The 21,464-nt window shown below is 41.8% G+C and overlaps 2 protein-coding genes and 1 pseudogene across 6 annotated transcripts in view; 2 read left to right on the plus strand and 1 right to left on the minus strand.

The window, feature by feature from the left end:
- The window catches only part of LOC111321493 (polyamine-transporting ATPase 13A3), a 97,201-nt gene that overhangs the window by 25,292 nt on the left and 50,445 nt on the right, over positions 1–21,464 (minus strand). For 4 of the 5 annotated variants that reach the window (XR_015990736.1, XM_022924388.2, XM_088730589.1 and 1 more), the window contains 8 exons: positions 15,187–15,233; positions 14,591–14,736; positions 14,177–14,243; positions 13,765–13,826; positions 12,620–12,764; positions 5,290–5,400; positions 5,000–5,153; positions 3,095–3,215 (listed from right to left, as the gene is read on the minus strand). Coding sequence is in view for 4 of the 5 variants with exons in the window: in XM_022924388.2 (XP_022780123.1) it covers positions 3,095–3,215; positions 5,000–5,153; positions 5,290–5,400; positions 12,620–12,764; positions 13,765–13,826; positions 14,177–14,243; positions 14,591–14,736; positions 15,187–15,233 (853 nt within the window). In the remaining variant the exon portion in view is untranslated. The remainder of the gene's footprint in view (positions 1–3,094; positions 3,216–4,999; positions 5,154–5,289; positions 5,401–12,619; positions 12,765–13,764; positions 13,827–14,176; positions 14,244–14,590; positions 14,737–15,186; positions 15,234–21,464) is intronic. The other variant, XM_022924390.2, reaches the window with a different exon arrangement.
- LOC148725188 (uncharacterized protein KIAA1958-like) lies at positions 8,661–10,318 on the plus strand (annotated as a pseudogene).
- On the plus strand, positions 15,253–21,313 carry LOC148725189 (uncharacterized). The gene has a single exon (XM_088730588.1). The coding sequence runs from the start codon at positions 15,617–15,619 to the stop codon at positions 20,864–20,866; it is 5,250 nt and encodes a 1,749-aa protein (XP_088586714.1). The 5' UTR covers positions 15,253–15,616; the 3' UTR covers positions 20,867–21,313.

The following is a 21,464-nucleotide window of genomic DNA, read 5'->3' on the forward strand; positions in this document are numbered from 1 at the left end:
TATTTCAATGTATTGTGGCACATGTGTATTACAGAATTCGATATATAAATTTGCTTGGCACTTGACGCAGCGGTAAATCAATATTTTGTGCTGTTATCGTATATATCAAGGTGTCCCACAAGCATCTCAGACTCGGTGGCTTTCAAGTTGAAATCTGACCACCGAAGTTGTTTCCATTTGTAAAATCAAATCTTAATTCAGTTGCTGAAAATTTTTATGATTCCCTAAGAAGAGACTGGGCTAAGCAGTTTTCTACCAACACCAATTTGAAGACACAGCAAATCAAGAGGACCTACTGTTTGGCAGTTTCTCAGAATTGTGTGAAGGATGGGCGTTGGCAACAAGTTCAGGGAATGTCTGTTTTGCAGAGCATGTAAAGGCCTATCCAACGACAAAGTTTGACTTTGGGATAGCGACTGGTAACAAACTGACTCCAAAAGATTTGGATATATCAACAAAGTTGAAATGGTAAATTGGCCATCGTAACGATTACAAAAGCTGACGTTTCGAGCGTTAGCCCTTCGTCGGAGCGAATAGAGGAATTGTGGGTTGTGTGTGCTTTTAAAGGCAGAAAATGGTGCTACGTTATTAGTGGGAACATGGCAACGAGAAAAACACGAACAAATTAGTGGAATGAAAAGCGTTTGTTGATCCCTGTGGAATTTAGACTGCCGGTTTGAAAGATGAGCTTTTGTTCAAGAGTTTTACGGCTTTCCGTGCTACCTAAGTGTAAGGAAAGACCGCAGATTGCCATATGTTGCTTACCTAATCATTCTAAGGAGACTTTTCTCAAGGGAGGAATGGCTAAAAGAAAGCCAAATAAAAAGCTTCTTCTCCAGGCTGGGGTCCACTCGAAAACATTCAACACCTTCAGAAGAAGAGGAGGTAGCGGGAGTTGAGTGGGAAGAATTTGAAGATGAAGTAGAGCTTCTAAACTCTATCCATGCGCACATTGGTTTGAAACACCCCATTCTCTATGGCACTGTTGTAGAGTATTTTAAAGGATTGCTATTTCGAGTATTTTTAGGTTTACCTTTTGTTTTGATGAGTCTCGCCTTTTTACGCCTACGTGTTACTTTGATAAATTTATAGTTTTGATCTTTTATTTTTAGTGCGTGCTTGAACTTGGCGCAGTTCGCGGATTTCCTTCTTCTCGTGCTAGACATTTTAATCGCTTGTTATGGTTGAGAAGGATTAGTTTCATAGGTGGTCATGTTTGGGTTAGTAAAACTGACCTTGAGTTTTACCCACACTAAGATCCTGTTTTGAGCGCGTGATTCTCGTATGCAGCTCGATCATTGGCGTTTAATTGGTTCTTTGGTGCTCGCCAAGTGCTTCGGAGCGAGCCACCCAATTTCCCCCCTTTGCAAAACAACGAATACACCATGGAAACTCCCACGGTCAGCTAACCCAAACATGTGATTTTTGCATTAAATACGAGGGCACTCCTTGCCAAAAAAAAAAAAGAGGAAAAATAGCAATAGCAGAAGCAGCAATAGAGGAGAATAAAAGAAGAAAAGTATAGAGTCTTGGCACCTCTCGTTAATTCAGCCAAGCGAGTGGCAAAAACCCCCCAACAATACTTTCAATGTTTGAATATGCTACTGAGCGAAAACTCCTGAAACTGAATAATACAATTCTCAAGGAAATTCTTGATTATGAGATACCTTACACATCGAAGGACAGAAAACAAGACTCTGTTGCAAAGATAGAACTGGTCACAGAATGCGGTTGTCTCCAGTGACCGCCCCCCCTGGCCCGAGGCTGTCTAGTTTCTCATGCAATCGAAGCCACTGGGTTGTTTATCAAAGAGATGAATGTCACGATGAATGTCACTCGATTTCTTACAAATAACCGGCAAATTTCGGATAAAGCCGTGTATTTTAGGGGATATTGTTCTCAGCATGGCTTTAAAGTTAGAAGCTGGACGGGATTACAGTGCTAGAATACAAATACCCGATGCCGCTGAATCGTCACTCCGCCAGCGTGAATGACCTAAATTCTACAGACTCGTACCCGGAAAGAAATGCTTGCAATCCTTGGACCTTCGGACAATAAAACCTGACTTATAGACATTCTACAGTATTAGTAAGTGCACTGAGCTGTTCATTTGCGATTATTTTGTGATTCATTGTGGATAATTGCGAATGCAAATTACCGAAAGCAGCGCCGTACAGGTATGTGAAAATCTCACATTTCCACTTCGCTTTATTTTTTTCCTGCCATAATAGCCATGGATATTTTTACGGAATATGGTGCTCTCATGCACGGTTGTTAAGTGTGTACAACTCCTGATATCTAGTTTTGTCCCAGTACGGAGAAATCGCAATTTAAAAAGTACACCTTTTCCGCCTAGTCGAGTAGTGGCATACTTAACGTGACGACAGTGTTTACATTTATCACGATACTCTACCGTTGTGATCACACTTGAAAAGTTGATGTATTAAACTGTTGTATTCCAAAATATTTCCCATATTGAATCATTTTTGACAGCGTGAGATCCTAACAAAGCATGCTCATTTTGTGTACCCAAATGATGTCAATTTCACGATTCGATCTAGGTGCGGAAAATTGCTCAAAAATAAAAACTTTTGAAATCAGAGGGAAATCACTTTTGTTCCGATGATAGGCAATGGTTTCCGTATCCACATGCAAAGTTTAAGGTAAGATTTATTTTTGAACCAATTTCGAGTGGTCGGAAATTACGGAGACACGCTCTTAATTGGTAACAGGGCTTTATCTCGTCCAGTTCTGTCTCTTATCATACTCTTGATTGACAAATCCGACTCCTCCTTCGCGATTTTCTGATTTTGTTATCCACCCGTATGATTACGGACCGAATTGGACTCTACTCGGTGCATTAGTAACAAGTAATTCCTACTTTAGCACACAGGACGCATATTTTATTTTCTGAGTCAAAGATAGTTCAATTGTGGTAACTATTTCCTTGAAGATAAATTTCATGCTCAAAATGAGATAACAAATTCTAATCTTAAATTTCAAACATTAAACAACATTTAGCACCTCAATAGCTTTATCTGTACGCTCAGTATTGACATTTTTTAACGCTTAGTAACCCTTACTACGTCATTACCGTGTAACTCTTTGGACCTGATGCCATGACAGTTTAGAATCCAATGGTTTCCATGCCAAACCCAACACTCTGTAACCTTTCATGGTATAATGCTGCAGTATATTAGTGAAATCTCCTGGAACTAACCAAGAAATTTGACAAATGTTAGGCTTTTTCTAACATGAACCATCACAATCAGTTTCATTTAAATACAAAGTACCCCTTTCAAGGGCTAATTATTTTAACTACAGTTTCGAAGAAAATGTTGGGGTCCGAAGTACTCATGGAAAGGTAACCGGTTCGAATCCCATTGAGAGTACTAATTTTTTTTTTAATCCAAATATGCCACCATCTTCAATTACAGCATCACTCGCATAAGCATCACATTTTTGTCGAAATTTGTCATCTTAACTTTTATCATCACTGGGCCTAGGCATCATCTATCGACATTCCTATCTTCGTAGTATGCAGGATATTTTGTCTGGTTTTCTTTCCAAGGTCTCTAACAGCCGGGAAAAGGAAGTCAGTGGCATGAATGAGAAGGATTTCATTGGCAAAAATGATGCACATTTGTCGAAATCATTGGCTGGCAAGCATTACGTTCGTCGATCATCTTTAGTGTCCTTGAATGTACATGGTTCGACACCAACAGCTGTATCGCAACAATATGTCTTGCTGGACATAACTATCTGCCTGGATGTTTAGCCTCAATCCGGCCCACCAGGGACAATCCTAACCGGCAATGTAATAGAATGGGGCAGTTAGAGAACAAACACTGCTTGGAATCAAAATGAGCGAGCGCATAAGACTTTTTAGCCTCCTAACAGCGAAGCGGTTAAGCCCCTGACCTAAAATTATTGGGCAGTTAGAGATACAAGAGATGACGAGGGTCTGGAATTTTAGGTTCTATACTGAGAATCATTCCAGTGGTCAATGGTCGCCACACGGTGAATCCTGAAAAACGACTTCACGACTGAACGAGTCTTAATGGAATTATTTTTTTCAACAGAGCCACCAGTAGAACAACATCAGAATGTTTACGAACTGGCCACAAATCAACACATTACGAACGTGTGGTCTATAGACAACAAAGGATTGCACAATCATCCGGCCGCCCACGTTTCATCATCACCATAAAGATGAATTCGGTGGACACGTAATTGGACTGTTTGTACAATAACATCTATCTGACTTAGCATATAATTTGAGATCATCCCTGCAAATGAAGTGGTTGATTTGTGGTCTTTCCTTGCCAGACCATCCCTAAGCGTATGCAATACCTGCACCAGCCTCCCCATATGCCACGCCATAAAGGGTCAGTGCAAGCACGAAGAGGATTGGAGAGCAAGAATTTCAACCGGGCGGTTTCCTGTATTAGATGTGAGCTTGAATGTATTCTTGTTTGTTTACCTTATCCCTTCCAGCACATTCTCTAGGTATTAAATTGAGTCTACTCTTTCTGACTGTTAATCGGCCTTCATCGTTTTCATGCGCTCGAATTTTCAAAAAGCGACAAGAACCGCTGCGGTACTCATTAAACATTTTGTGCCCTTTCAATTTGCATAATCCTTCATCGGTCCGCGGGCATTACCGCTGTGTAATGCCCTGCTATGATCTCTCTCTCTCTCTCTCTCTCTCTACCAATCAGAGAGCGCGTTATATCCCACAAGCCTAAGCCATAATAAGTAAGCGTTTTTGACCAAGCGTGATGTCAAGATGGCTGGATATTGGCCGAGTTCTTTTATAGTTCCATAAAAACGCAAAAAAAAAAAAAACCAGGCTAATATAAAGCCATCTTGACCGAACAAGCTTGGTCAATAAAGGATTTATTATATCGCAAAAGATTTCGCTTTAACAAGAATCAAGAATGACTTGATCATTTGGAGAGCAGGCAATGACTGTCAGTGTGCATTTACCGACACAAACCTGTTTGTGGTTGGCACAGAGTTGTAATCGTCTCTGGAGCACCTTTCACATAAACATCCATATTGGGGGCACCAAGCGTACGACACACAACACTCATACGCTGCAGATCTGAAGAAAATGGAAACTGTCGAACGACAGCTATTTCATAAGGAGTCTAGATTGAGGGAAATAAAATCAATCAAAATTTATGATAAGCCATACTATAAAATTCAGTAAAACTTATTAAAAGGTTTTCCATCTGCTAGAAAACCCCTAGTAGGATTCTGAATGGGTAATAAGACGTTACTTACATGCCCTTTCAAAGCATACTCAACAATGAACTCTTCAGCAGTTTTGGGTTTAACAATTGTGGGAACTATATTGTCAAACTTTGTATTGTCTTCTCCTGGCTCCTCGAGAATCTGCAGTGAAAAAAGGTAATTTTACACCGAGGTAAATACTGGTCCAATTAACAGGAGATTATCTACGTTTTAACCAAAGAAATATTTTTACTACTCTCTTGAGGGTACAGAGAGAGATAGTGGAAGGCACTTGCTCCTCAGTATTTCCACTTGCGACTAAATCAATTTGCATGGACCACAGTAAAAGAAAAGATGACATCTTTAGCATCTTGAATCACAGAGATGTTGAAAGATTTTTGAAGTATCATAACAACCGTTATAGCTTCCATTCGCTTCACCATGGATAAGATAACGACCACAAACTCGCCCTCCTTAACAAAGCAAATTTAAGAGAACTGGAAATATGGACACCACCGTCGTATAGAGTGTGGGCACTTGTATCATTCACAACATTAACAATCGGTAAAATGCAACATTCACAAGAGTCTTTACGAGCCCGCTATTTAAAAAAGATGAGCTCTACAAGAAGAATTATCGAACGGTGACGGTACTACCAATTTTAAATAACATCTATGAGAGAGTCTTGTCTGACCAATTATCGGTATATTTCAAAGACATATTGTCTGACTGCATTTCTGCATATCCCAAGAATTATAACTGGGAGACCACACTGCTGCGTCTAACAGAAGATTGGAGGGCTGGCTTAGATAATAAAAAACTCGTTGCTGTGATATCTTTTGACCTTTCCAAGGCCTTTGACTGTGTACCACACAAGTTGCTGCTAGCTAAGTTGAAGGCGTACGGGGTAGCCGAACATGGCATTGCTCTATTGCGAAGTTATTTGTCTGGAAGATCGCAGAGAGTAAAAGTAGGCGACAAGTTTTCTTCTTGGCTGCCGGTTATAAAAGGAGTACCTCAGGGATCCGTCCTTGGACCCCTTTTCTTAAATGTATTCATGAATGATCGCTTTTAGTTCCTGAAAGGAGTCTGTATCGATTATGCTGATGATGGGCAAATTTATGCCTCTTATAAAGATTCAGTGAAGTTAGAAATGAAACTTCAATGCCAACTCCTCGAAGCTGACCAATGGTTTGGTATAAATGGCATGATTACAAATCCTGGCAAATATCAAGCAATGATTTTAGGGATAAAAACTACACCTTCAGTTTTACAGTCAATGACACCAATATTCCGGTAAAAGATGATATTGACCTCTTAGGAGTGAACATTGACAAGAATCTGCAGTTCAACAGCCACGTTAAAAACATTTGTACAAAGGTCAGCAATCAAATTAATGTAATTTCCCGTATTCGAAAAATAGTACCGACGGATGTGAAATGTAAACTTTACAAGGCCTTTATTGTTCCATATTCTAGATATTGCTCAGCAGTTTGGCACTTTTGCGGGGCTCGAAATGGAAATAAATTAGAGCATCTGAACAAAAGGGCGCTCAAGATTGTTCTGTAGGAGAAGTCTCTGCACTACCAGGAGCTACTGAGCAAAATTAATTCTAGTGATCTGTATAGTATTAGGTGCCAAGACATGATGAAAATAGTTTTTAAGACAATTCAGTTCGAAACGATACCGAAGTACATACGAGGTCTTTTTCAAATGAGTACTGAATGCAACCTACGAGGATCAAGGAAACTTGTTATCCCATATGTCAATACAACCACTTATGATCTTCACTCCTTCAGATACAATTCTGCAAACATGTGGAACAAACTAACAGAGGACCTGAGGTCATTGACGTCGTTGAAAGAGTTTAGAACTAAAATATGTCAAATTTCTTTCGAACATTAAATTTCCTTTGAACATAAATGCAATTGCTACTTATGTAAATAGTAGTGTAAAGTACTGTATATAATATACGATTCTATTTTTACTCATTTACTTAATTTTTTCTTTTTCTCTTTCTCGGAGAAATTAGCTATACAGCTACTTTTGTAAATCCGAGGTGAAATAAAGGTGATGTATGTATGTAGCTCACGTAACAAAACCTCAGTTGGAGGTTTTAATGAACTACATGTGTCATAAAAAGACCTTGTAGATAAAATAAATCGCGCTATAGTAAAGCTGTTAATAGCACATGTCAAGACAAGTAATGACCTCCTTTATTTTTAACTGAGTTAAAAAAAAATTTTTTGACTTTGCTTATCCTTACTGTTTTTGGGGGGCATGTCACCTTTGAACTTAATGATAGCAATGCTTACTGCATATTTTTCTGTGGCTCAGTGGTAGAGAATCAAAGCCCAGAATATGCAGGTCTGGGTTTCGATTCCTTGCAGAGATGGAGAGTTTCTTTGTCTGATGTTCGTGAAAAAAATAAAACTTTCTTGGATACAATGATCAAACATCACCAACTTGTGAAGAGTGTGTGCAAGATTCTATTTACCCAAAGTTCATGAATTTTCCCACTATTGTGATTGCTGATACCCTGATTCTTCTAATGGTCCAGACGAAATGAAAACAGCTTAAAAGCATTTTACTATATTTTTCTTCTAGTTTAAAAATTATGTGAGAAGGCACGCGCTTTCACTAATAAAGAACAGACAGTCACATAAACATGCAAGTTTACATCATATACCTATGTCATTAATTAAGACCCCCATAATACTATGCTAAAAGCTCCTTTTTTCTTGTGACAGAACTGAAAGAACTAACGGCATCCTCTTTGCGTATACTAAAAACAATAATTTTCCAGAGCTTTGCCCTTGGAAAGTCCTGCCCAATTCCGTTTCTCTCTTCTGTTTTACCGGAGGCACATTAAGTTAGAGTTCCTATAACAACTGGCATTACTGGGTATGTTTTATTCAACTCGGACCGTCGATCTCCTTAATAAGCCTACATGTACGTATCAGTTTGCATTTTAGGAAACTTAATTCGTCCTTAAGCGATAGTCAATTGAGCCTTATCTAAATAAGACTTCACTCCTATCTCCCATGTCAGCATCATGGATAACAGAAGCTGCCCGATGTTGCAATTTGGAAACGTGTTTGACATTCTCTTCCAACGCCGCGCTCCATACGTACGATCCTCACATTATCGCCTTTATTACATCCATTTTAAAATCACTGGTGGTCCCTGTAATCTGATTGGCTCTAATTGGTGCGATTTATTCCCAAATCGCACCATTTTTTGCTCTAAATCGCATCTTTTTTCCAGCCAATGAGGAATTTACACTTAAAACAAACAACCAATCAGATTTCAAGGCTTGTTTAAAGTGACCAATCAAATTGCATGAAACTGAAAAACAAAGAGTATCATTTGGCAAATTTTGCAACTTTTGTTTCCAAAACTCTTATTTCTTCCCCCCCAAAATGGATGAGTTTAATTTCTTCCAGTTTTTGAATGATGACAGTGAGATCCTTCAGGCTGAAGACCAACATGCCAGGGACTTTCCCACTTTTTGTCTACATTTTGGTGAATATTTTGACGATTTTGTACCTTCTCAAGCTCAAAATCCGCGCGATCCCGAGTCTACCGAGTCAACAACAAACGAAGAAAATCAAAAGCCACTACAAGAGTTGGATGTTGCAAGATTTCCTATCATTTCAAGCGATGAAATACATGAGCTTAAGTCTGTCACTTCCAATAAAAATACGTCCCGCTCCACAAAACAATGGATGAATGTTTTCAGAAGCTGGTGTCAATGCCGCAATCTTGAATATGTCTCCATCGAAACAGTGGCGCCTGAAGAACTTGACAAGGTCCTGAGTAAGTTTTACGCTGAAGTAAGAAAAAAGGACGGAGATGATTACGAGCCAGAATCCCTTAAAATCATGCAGAGTGCCATAGAACGGTATCTGAAGGAGAAGAACTATCCATTGAGCATCGTGCAATCGAGGGAGTTTCACTCCTCACGAGAAATCCTCAATGCGAAAGCAATTTCCCTGCGTCAACAAGGAAAGGGAAAGAGACCCAACAAAGCTCAGCCAATCACATCTGAAGAAGAGTCAGCCCTGTGAGAAAAAGGTCAGTTGGGTGATTTTAATGGAAGGTCTTGACCAATGTCAACTTTAAAAATTTGACGGAACAACTGGGATTTCGTGGTCGCCAAGAACACTACGATGCATACGTGGAAGACGCAATTATAAGACAGCGAGAAGATGGAACTAAAGTTGTTGAGTTCAGGGAAGGTCCCACTAAAACACGGAGCGGTGGTCTCACCATCAGGCGAAGAATACCACCACAAGCAATGTTTAGCACCGATGGCGGAAAAAGCGATCCAGTGCGGCTGTTCAAACTTTGGTTGTCCAAGCGACCCGAAGGAATGAAGAACACAGGGCCACTCTATCTTTTTAAGCATCATAAATCGTCCTAAATCAGCAGATGTTTGGTACACCAAAGTTCGAATGGGACAAATCACCATCGGCAATTTAATTAAATCCATGGCCTCCTGTCTCAGGACGAATAAGAAACTGACGAACCACAGCATGAGGAAAACATTGGTATCAAACTGAAGAAGTCTGGTCAACCGCGCAATATCATCTGTGAAATAACAGGCCATGCACGTGAATCTTCGTTAGACGACTACGATGAAATAGACGAGAATCACAGGAAAGAACTGTCTCACATTATCAGTGGATATAAAGAAGTGTCAAACGAAAATCGGGCAAGCGAAGTCTCCCGCCAAAACACTGCAAATCCAGCCTCAAATCAAGAGATTGCAGTCCAACATAAACGAACACCTCTGGTTCCTATTTATCACGTCCAACAACAAGGCCAAATGCATCAGGCCATGGGCTCCAATCCTGGTTTTCAGCCAGCTGAATTTTCAGGATTTCAACCACGTTTTCCACTGCGTCTCCGCAGTACCGCATGGAAGCCTTCAGTTGTGCTGCTCCCGTTCCATCGCAAAATTACACAGGCTGCACCTTCAATTTCTTCTCCAGAGACAGTCAGAATTCTCCACCCCAACCACAGAAGAAACGAAGGGCTTACATCATTGAGTCAGACGACGAGGATTGAACTTTAACGCTTCACTATTTTTCTGAGTTATTGAGGACTTCTTGAATTTCTTGAATGAAACTTGTCTTTCTTTTGCTACGCTTGACTGAATTTTTGACACATGACGTCAGTCTTTCTGTTTTGCATACAAAATAAGATGTAAAAGCGTTTCCGGTTCCGCTTTTTATTTAAAAACCGGCTCAGTACTGCATCAATAAAATATTTGAATTGACCAAGTTCTGTATTTGGGCGATTTCAAAATGGATGTAATAAAGTGGTAATTGAACCTCGTGTCGTGCAATTTTGGTCTGAAATCATACTTGTGATTTCAAATCACGCGGATGATTTCAGCCCTTATCATTTTAGGGGCAAAATTACTGAATTGTGATTGGTCAATACAGAGGGTATTTTTTCTTAATTTTTGTAATTGCCCCGGGCAAAATTACTTGAAAATAATTGGCTGAAAATCGCTTAGCAACGGCTGCCAAGGTAAAGAAATTTCTTGGATATATCAACAAAGTTGAAATGGTAAATTGGCCGCCGTAACGATTACAAAAGCTGACGTTTCGAGCGTTTGCCCTTCGTCGGAGCGAAGAAATTTCTGTTTGTTTTGTAACAATGGCGTCCCGTTTTGCGCGAGATCATTAAGAAAACATTTTGCCCCTTGTATTATAAACAAGTAATCACATGGTTCCTCGTAAAATTAAGGATTAATATCACTTGTGTTTTCGGAAGTTGCAGAAATTTCAGCAACTTCCGAAAACACGCGTGATATCAATCCTTAATTTTACTCGGCCCAATGCGATTACCTATACAAATTGCACTCCACTCAGTTCAATTACCATTATTAATTAACAAGTTAAAAGAGAGCTTGCTCCCTCGAGCCAAGCTTCGAATTTGATGCGTCAGGATTTACTCTCGCGGCATGGTTTGTTTTTCGCAGCCACCAATGTTTCCTGGTTTTTATTTTTTGTCTGCTTTTGACGATTGATAGACAACTGTGGAGTAATTAGATAAGCCAGGAGATGAACATAACAGCGCAACCAAAACGTTGCATGTTGGCCAGTCAGCAAGACTCTGTATAGTTTTCAGCTTTTGCAGTTCGGAAAGCATGATCTTCTCCTGTGGTGAGGTACTCTTTTCAAAAGCACTGCTTTAATACATGTCTATAGCCAATATAGAACTGAAGTAGAGTATTTTGCAGTACTCATTCCCGCATACAAATTAAGGCTTGCAAAAATTAATCTATAATGCATTCGGTTCATACAGGGGTGAAACAAGAAATGGCAATCCTGCAGCACAGATAGCCTAAGCTCGCAAACAGCCTCTGTATTCATGCAAGTATGTTGTGTTGTGCAGTACGTAAACGATGAGGATTTGTATAGGAAAATCAACAATCCCACTCTCGACCCAAAAATAAAAATATATGCTATTCTCCAGTGGTTCTTCCTTTGCACTGTGTAAGCTTCGTAAGCTGATCAAGGGTCGATTAGCTCAGTTTTACATGTAGATCTTCTACGGTAGCCTCTGTATAAAGGAATGGATTATGTAGTGGGACGTGGAGTTCCTCTCTAGCCTCCCTTAGTTTGGTTAAGGCAACAATTTAGATTGGTGGGAAAATTGTTGACCTTTGCTTGAAATTTTATCATGAACACTTTGTATTTATTGGTGGTATTGGTTTGTTATAATTGCATCATATACGTTTTGATTTCCATTGTTTAATGACCTCTGAAGTCTTTCAAGGTAGTCCGTCACAAGTCAGGTTTGGAAGCACAGGGCCAGGTCCATTGGGTTGGTCCATGGACCAGCAAAACTTATTGACCTGCCTCACCTAATCGCCTTCCTAATCGCCTTCCTAATCGCCTCACCTAATCGCTAATCACCTAAAACTTCAGGTAGGTGAGCTCTAGGAAATCATTAGGATTGGTTGGTGTTTTCATTCCAAAAGGGTTTCAATAAGACCAATAAAACCTGTGATCTACTACCTCTTTGGAGGTCCTGTAGGGCCTTTTTTTTTTTCCCCTCTGTAGGTCGAATTTAAGAATTGTACCGCTGTTTTGGTAGTCACAGTAGTCATAGGGGCCGCAACTTATCGAAGAAAAAAGGGATCGAAACTGCTGCACAATATAGAAAAAGACTATACAACTGTTGGAAAATTAGGTGGCAAATTTTCTTAACTTTATCTAAGAAAATGAACCAAACAATACACTCAACATGACTTTCACTGGGGATTTTTACTGCACTCAGTTCTGTTTACTGGCGACTTAAAGTTTTAATCTATTTATCTCATTCAAATACAAATATAAAAATGGTACTATAAATACAGTACCCAGTCAGTTGCTTCAAACATCTTCAGATCCAGAGGATCACCACTCAATCTGCCATCAATCATTGTCAAAGAATGACAAGTTGCCATCGCAGCTAATATCGGCCCTTGCGGAATATTTTTTGCACCTGGAGCCACTCTACCAAATCTAAAACAAAACAATTTACTAAGCAGCATTCACATATATCCATACTACAATTGTCAGTATGCTGTTTTGCACCAGGTGACTATAACTTTCACAATATTGGGTTACACAGGTTTAGGCCTTTCACTCTAAATGGAGGTGAAAAGAAAACTTCTGGTATTTTACAGAAAAGCAAGGATTAAAAAGAAAAACTCCAATAACTGGGACATCTGCAACCACACATAAAGCTAGTACAAAAAATGAAGGGGGTAAGTTTCTTAGAAACTGTGGTGCTGCGTCGGTGGCGGGGTGTATTTCAAGAAAATTTGGTTTCCTTAACTGAGTTGATAAAAGGGACCTTAAGCAACCACGACGGCGACGGCAACGAGGACGTGGAAAAACAAGAGATCTAATTGGCAGAACAATAGCTCAGCACGTGCGTTTTGAAACTTTGTACATTTCTTAGCCGTCCTATGCAAAACAACAGGGACTTTAAGCAAACCACGACGGCTACGGCAACGAGAACGTGGAAAAACAATAGATCTAATTGGCAGAACAATAGCCCAGCACGTGCGTTTTCAAACTTTGTACATTTTTTAGCCGTCCTTAGCAAAACAACAACATGAAATCACCAAAAATTTGCGTCGTCTGTGAAGCTAAACCGCGGCGGTAAATTATTTTAATTTACATTTGGAACTCAACGCTTTTATGCATTATGTTGAGTTTGAGGTCTGGCGCCCTATGAGACGGTAAACGCATCCAGCCATTTTCGAAATTCTAACTAAAAGTAGAAACTCGTTTTTTAATCGACGTCTTCCGTGGCGTTGCCGTCCTGACTGCTGAAAGTCCCTAATGTAGATTGGCTACGGTAAAGAGCTTCTGCAGCTGACATTTGGAACTTTACCCCCTCGTCAGAGCGCTAACGCTGACGCTCGAAACATCAGCTTTAGAAACTCTTAACGGTGGCCAATTTAAATCATGAACCTAGTTGATGAAACTGAATTATATTATACAGCAAACATACCCTGCAGAATGCACTGGCAATACTCCCAGTAGATTCAAACCATCTTCTGTTAATGTTCCAGTCTGCAGTAAAACAGTAAATACATGAACATCAGAGAAGCTGTATATCTATTGAATGGTAGATGTAATCAAACCATAAATGTGTATTGCAAGTGTCCTAATTGCAAGGAAAATATGATGTACCAAAGATCTTTAGATGAGCATGGCCTCTTCTTTTGATCGTGTGGGAATGTCATTTTAATTTCGCACCATTAAATCGACTGGTTCTCCTCGTCATCAGGCTCAAATAGCGGACCTCCGGTTGGTTTTGGCATTTCTAAACAAGATAGTTTTGCCCTCTGAGGTTTTAAGTGCAGTCCTAGCTAATTTCATTTCATTTTAGCAATCAAAGTAATGCAGTGATATAAATTTACCTTATTCTTCCTTTGCCACCTCACCTTATCAAAACAGAACAGCTTGAGTTTTCCACATACACTGATTCTAAATCAAAGCAAGCACAACATCATAATTATGATCGTTAGTATCAAAGGGAGTGAACCTTATCAGTCTTACATGTACATCTTACTTGGATCATACAAAAGGATCATACATTAGAGAAATTATAAAGCATTCTCAACCCCCAACAACTCAAACTCTCAATAACTTAAAACACTTTTCAATTCCTCTCGCAGATTCGAGTTATCATGACTTGATTGTATTAGTTGGAGGGAATAATGGAAACGATTCCTATTCCTTATCTATTTCATCTTTATCTGAATTTACCTAATTTCTTTGATAGAAAAATACCGCAATTCTATTATTGTTTCTACAACAGAGATTACATGCACCTTGATGGATTGATACAGTAGATCTGTTTTTTCTTTAACCTCTGAAGTGCATAGACAATCCCCACCGACATTGCTGCAGGTAAAGCAGGTGGAACAGCAATTGTGATGACGTCTAGAGATTTCAGCACAATTTTTCCAACAGACATCTGTTTCAGAAAGCAGTTGCATTGGTTAACTTTTCTTTGATAAATATAATTTCTCATGAATTGCTATTTGAGTTTGGCACCAATTTTGTTTTAACAGTAATAGGTGCATTCTTGAATCTGTTAATCCATTTATTGCAGCAAAACAGTGAAGGAAAAAATATTTGAAATGAAAATTACTTTCAGGGCTATTAGCTTTTGATAGACAAAGACAGACAAGAACAAGATGTTCACCGGGGTGTCGAGGGTTGTGATACAAAGTGCATGCACTAAGACGAATGGCAGATTCTGGTATCTTGCTTTTTGCAATAACAATCTTTTCAACCATTGTGAAAAGTTTTCCATTGTTTTCGGTTGTACAACCCACGCCTCTAACTGGCGACTTTATAGCTTTCTAAAAAATGCATAATGTTAGGTTATTCAAAATTGCATAATGTTTATAAAAGTACTGACCCCATTCAGCACCAAGGTGTACATACTGTAAGAGAATCCCACCATTGCTATAATTTCGAAAAAAATATAATTGTGTGTCGGAAACAGAATAATAGCATAGATATCAAATAGCGATTGTGAAATGTTTGTCTGGAAATTTTGTTATTCTTATGTCTGGAAGATTCGTATCTAGCCAATCAGCGTTCTTTTAACTAAGGTGTCCCGCAAAGATAAGGAACAATTGTCTGTGATTTATTTAGCTTTCAGTCGAAGTAATCTTTCATATCAGTCGAGTCGAGGAGTTGTGACAGCTGTAAAACCTAGCGAGAATAGAAGAGGAGAAGAATAAAAAATCTAGTGAAGACGTGACGGTGTGGGCTATCCTTACTAATTCCCCACATTTGTGGCACCTCCGACGGGACCTGCAGTGATTTGGACAACCTGTTAGTCAATGGAAGCTAAACTGGAGGCAGAACTTCAGCTTCTAAAGCTTGCACGAGGAAGGACGAAATCTGTCGTGGAGAAGGGAAATATCGAGAAGATCACTCGACATAAAGAAACTCTGGGAAAGATTGTGGCATCTATAGAAGACTTGAAGCTAGACATCGAGAAAGGTAAGCTTGAAGCGGGAAAAGGCATTGACGAAGTTGATGAGTGGGGAAAAATTATCGAGCAAACGATTGATGATGTAGATAAAGAAGTAGAAGATTTAAATCGTCATCTCGAAGAAGCTGGGGCAAAAGCAATAAACAAAAAACGGGAAGAGGAAGAGGCTCTTCTAGCCAAAAGGAGGGAGGATGAACTGAACTTTGAAAACCTTAAACTTGAGCAAAAATCAAAAATGCAGTTGCCCGATCAGTCCGCCGAAAAACCCCTAAGTAAGGGAAATGTCAAAATGCCAAAGCTGGTAATTACGAAATATGACGGTACCTACGAAAAGTGGCTTTCCTTTTGGAACAAGTTCAAAGCGGAAATCGATGCGGCCGATATTCCCCCGGTTACTAAATTTGCTCACCTCAAAGAATTACTGGAAAGTGATGTTTGTGAATCAATCGATGGCCTCCCATTTAGTCCTGAAGGTTATGTACGTGCTAAAAATATCTTGAAGTCCAATTATGGCAAGACAAGCGAGATTGTGAGAGCGTATATTGATAACATCAATGGTTTACCTGTGGTGACCGGATGCATCCCTAATGAAATTCATAAATTTTGTCAGACTTTGAACTACAATGTTCAATCATTAGAGACCCTAGGTAAACTTTCTGGGTGTTTATTTATGGTGCGTGGCGTCCTAGACAAATTGCCAGACATAAAGGCAGACCTCGTGAGCGGAAAACCGGGATGGCAAGATTGGGGTTTCGGGGACCTTATGCAGGCTTTAGAAGAATGGAAAGCCATTCATCCGATGGAAACTCTGGGGGTAGAAAAGGCAAACGAAACGTCTCCGACTCCGCCGATTTATCACCCGCCGCGTCCGCCGCGTCCCCCACGTTTGCCTCGTGACAGAAGTTTCTACGCGCGACAGGGCGAACCCAACCCACGACACGCGTGTGTCTACTGCGATCGCGTGACACACAGATCTTGGGAGTGTGAGAACGTGACATCTCCAGCGGAGCGCCGTCGCATTCTACAAAACAAACGCTTGTGCTTCAACTGCACTGGGCCTCAACACAGCGCTTCACAATGCCGAAGCCGCGCATCTTGCGTACACTGCACACAAAGGCACCACTCATCTATTTGCGACCGACCGTCGGCAACTGGACGCCAAAGAGCGAACAACGGCGGAGTGGCTCTAACTGCAACTCAAGAAGGAGAGAAAGTCTGCCATCCAATCGTACTTGTCAAGTTGAATGGCGTGACCTGTAGAGCCCTACTGGACACCGGTGCGACTGCGTCTTATGCTTCAGGATACATCTTGGATCGTCTAAACCTCGTACCAGCTCGCACTCTAACACGCCGTATACAAACTATCGTGGGCATAGTGACTAAGCGGACAGAAACTTACAATACGCAAGTGAGTGACACTAAAGGAAACAATGCAATTTCATTACGAGTAACTAGAGTAGACCGCGCTGAACTTTTGTCCGTGGAAAATCCTAACTATAAGGAGATGATCAGCAAATACCGCCATCTGGAAGGCGTTTCAATGGAAGACATCGACACTAAGAGCTTACTTCCGGTCCATGTTATTCTGGGCGCGAGTGACTACGCGAAGATAAAAACTCGAGAATCCCAACGCACCGGAGCTATCGGCGAGCCTGTGGCTGAGTACACTCTTTTTGGATGGACCATCATGTCACCAGGAACGGAGACAGACCTGGACAGGATGTTTCTAGCGCAGACGGCCTCGAATGACTATGAAGAGCTTTACCGGATGGACGTCCTAGGACTCGAAGACAAACCTAATGGCGATCAGAGCGTTGTTTATGAAGAATTCCTTGAACAACTCAGCCGCAGCCCTGAGGGTTGGTATGAAACTGGCCTTCCCTGGAAAGGGGACCATCCTCCGTTGCCCTCTAACAAGTCTGGAAGCTTAAAGCGACTGGGGAGCCTAGTCCAACGACTTAAGAAGACAGGAAGGCTAGACGACTATGACGCTATCATACAAGAACAGCTTAATGAAGGAATTATTGAAGAAGCAGAGATGCCAGCAACTCAAAGAGAATTCTACATCCCGCACAAAGCAGTAGTGAGAGAGAGTGCAGAAACTACCAAGATGCGTATTGTCTACGATGCCTCAGCAAGAGCGTACGACTCAGCCCCTTCCCTAAACGACTGTCTGGAAGTTGGACCACCCCTGCAGAATCAACTATGGAAGGTACTCCTAAGGGGACGGTTTCATTCAGTGGCTATCGCTGGCGATATTCGCAAAGCATTTCTTCAAGTGCGTATCCGAGAGCAGGACCGAGATGCGCTGCGGTTTCATTGGTTGGAAAGCAAGGATCCTTTTCGTGTTCGCACGTACCGATTCACCAGAGCTCTGTTTGGTTTGGGACCCTCGCCGTTTCTGCTTGGCGGTGTAATTCAGCACCATCTGAACACTTGCAGACCTACACACCCTGATCGCGTAGCAGAAATCGAGCGAGAACTGTACGTTGACGATCTCATTTCGGGTGGAGGTACTATCCAAGAAGCGAAACAAAAGAAAGCTGCAGCAACTGAGATGTTCCACCAGGCCACCTTCCACTTACACAAGTGGCATTCAAACGTGACTGAACTAGAGCTCACTGAAGAAACTGAAACTGGGGATGACTTAAGCTACGCCAAGCAACAACTCGGAATCAAGCCGAGAGAATGTGGGCTGCTTGGTTTAAAGTGGAACAAACTGACGGACGAAGTTGGAGTTACAATTCCAGAGGAAGTTGCCCAACCGACAAAGAGAGGGATTCTGGGAAAAGTGGCGAGGATCTATGACCCCCTTGGTCTTATCGCTCCAATCACCCTGCAAGGAAAGCTTCTGTACCGCGATGCCTGTGAAGAGAAACGTGCATGGGACGCTCCGTTATCCACCCCCCTAGAACAGCAGTGGCAGAAGTGGGAACGTTCCTTGCCGCAACACGTAACTTGTCCACGAGCACTCACCAGCGTCCAAGAACCTATCGAGGACATTAAACTTCATGCTTTTGGAGACGCGAGCGGAAAGGGCGTGGCCGCTTCTGTGTACGCTGTGGTCAGACAGTCAAGCGCAATCAACCAAGGCCTGGTTACAGCAAAGGCAAGACTGGCCAAACAAGGGCTGACAATACCTCGCCGCGAACTGGTCTCCGGTCACATGGCTGTAAATCTTCTGACCAACGTACGAGATGCACTGCAAGGATTCCCTGTGACTTCGCTGCATTGTTGGCTTGACAGCAGCGTGGCCTTACATTGGATACTAGGAGGAGGAGACTATAAGCAGTTTGTGGCCAACCGGGTACGAAAAATTAGAGAACACTCTGATGTTGTCTGGAGGCACGTACCTACTCAGGATAATCCTGCAGATCTTGCTAGCCGAGGTGGACTGGTAACTGAGGAGAACCAACTGTGGTGGAAGGGACCAGAGTGGCTAAGTGATCCTGTGAAATGGCCAGCCGACCTTGTGACCGCGCCCACCGCTGAATCTAACGCAGAAATGAAGGCTACAAAGGAGCTCTTTGCCATGGCCGTTAAAGCTGATGACGATCTAGACCATCTTCTGGCCAAGCACAACTACTGGAAGACTTTGCGAGTGTGCGCTTGGATTATGCGGTTCGCAAACAACGCTAGAGCGAAAAGAGCGACAAGAACAAAGGGACCCCTGACAACAGACGAAATTGAGAAGCAGAAATACTTTTGGTTGCTACGCGTACAGAGCCGGGGAAGTGAAAGCATGGAGGAAGATCGCCTGTGCCTAAACTTACAGAAGAACAAAGATGGATTGCTTGAGTGCCGTGGGAGACTGCAAGGGGTCTATCCGATATACATCCCAGACGCCACAACGTTCGCAAACAAATATGTCGAACACGTCCACAAAGCCACTCTTCACGGGGGAGTGGGGCTTATTATGGCTAAAGTGAGAGAAGAGTTCTGGATTCCCCGCCTGAGGCGCCTCGCGAAGAAAGTCATCAGGGAGTGTTATGGGTGCAAACGCTTCCAGGCGGTTGCGCTCGCAGCTCCACCCCCCGGTTTATTGCCTCTGGAGAGAACTGAGGGCTCAACTCCCTTTGAAATTGTTGGAGTAGATTTTGCTGGGCCGATCAAGTACCGCAAGTCCTCTCGTGTAGAAGGAAAAGGCTATCTGGTGCTCTACACGTGCAGTTTAACGAGAGCCTTGTACTTGGAGGTCCTGCCTAATCTGGAAACTACTACCTTTCTTTCAAGCTTGAAGCGTTTCATCGCTAGACGTGGACGACCTTTAAAGATCTTTTCAGACAATGGAAAAACGTTCGTAGGAGCGGCAAACCTACTGAAAGGAATTCAGAAAGATGAGCAAGTTCAAGGCTACCTTGCATCAGAGAAGATTATCTGGAGGTTTAACCTAAGTCGAGCACCCTGGTGGGGTGGCCAGTTTGAGCGACTAGTGGGCCTCGTCAAACGTGCATTCTATAAAGTAATTGGTGGAGGAATGCTATCCTGGTCAGAGCTGTGCGAAGTCGTGCTGGATGTTGAAACTCAACTAAATCGCCGCCCCCTGTCCTATGTAGAAGATGACGTCCAGCTCCCTCTACTCACCCCATCTTCTTTCCTATTCCAAAGATGTATTCGCCTCCCTGAACAAGAACCATGGCGAGAGGAGACAACTGACCTACGAAAGCGTGCCAAGTATTTGAGGTCTTGTAAGGACGCTGTGTGGAGACGCTGGTCTCGAGAGTACTTGGCGGCGCTCAGAGAGCGTCACAACTGCAATGGAAAAGGCAAGGCGAGGCCCTTAAAGCCTGGTGACGTCGTTCTCATTCGTTCAGAAGAAAAGAACCGAGGAAAGTGGCCATTAGGAGTGGTCGCTAAACTATTCAACGGCCGTGATGGAATTGTACGTGGAGTGAAGCTGCGCGCAGGGAAAACGTTTCTGGAGAGGCCGATTCAACACCTTTATCCCATGGAACTAGCATGCGATAGAGCGCCGGAGAGAGCTGACGTCCTTACCCCCCTGAATGCTAAAGCGCCAGTTTTTCGTCCACGGAGAGATGCTGCGGTTGCCGCAAACTTGCGTATTCGTGACGCTATAGAGAGTGAAGAACTTTAAACCTAAACGCAGGACAGACCTGTGCGGATGGACGGAGAATTAAAGTGATTTCAGCGGACTTTGACATTCATTACTTTGTTTTGTTTTGTTTCTGATTTCAATTTGATTATTAATTAAGCTGGCCGTTTCCTCTGTTTACATGTGCTTCCGTTTGGAAGGCACATGGGGGGAGTGTGTCGGAAACAGAATAATAGCATAGATATCAAATAGCGATTGTGAAATGTTTGTCTGGAAATTTTGTTATTCTTATGTCTGGAAGATTCGTATCTAGCCAATCAGCGTTCTTTTAACTAAGGTGTCCCGCAAAGATAAGGAACAATTGTCTGTGATTTATTTAGCTTTCAGTCGAAGTAATCTTTCATATCAGTCGAGTCGAGGAGTTGTGACAGCTGTAAAACCTAGCGAGAATAGAAGAGGAGAAGAATAAAAAATCTAGTGAAGACGTGACGGTGTGGGCTATCCTTACTAATTCCCCACATGTGAGTCAGCTATCATACATCAACAACAGTAAACAAAATTCATTCATTTTAGTCTTTTCATGAGCCTGAAAAAGTTATGTCCAACAGCGACTAATCCTTTAACGCCAAAGTGTCTAGCA

This window comes from Stylophora pistillata, chromosome 8 (genome assembly GCF_964205215.1).
Source record: "Stylophora pistillata chromosome 8, jaStyPist1.2, whole genome shotgun sequence".
NCBI lineage: Eukaryota > Metazoa > Cnidaria > Anthozoa > Scleractinia > Pocilloporidae > Stylophora > Stylophora pistillata.

Coding starts and splice junctions, on each gene's coding strand:
- LOC148725189 (XM_088730588.1), top strand. CDS start 15,617: ATGGAAGCTAAACTGGAGGCAGAACTTCAGCTTCTAAAGCTTGCACGA.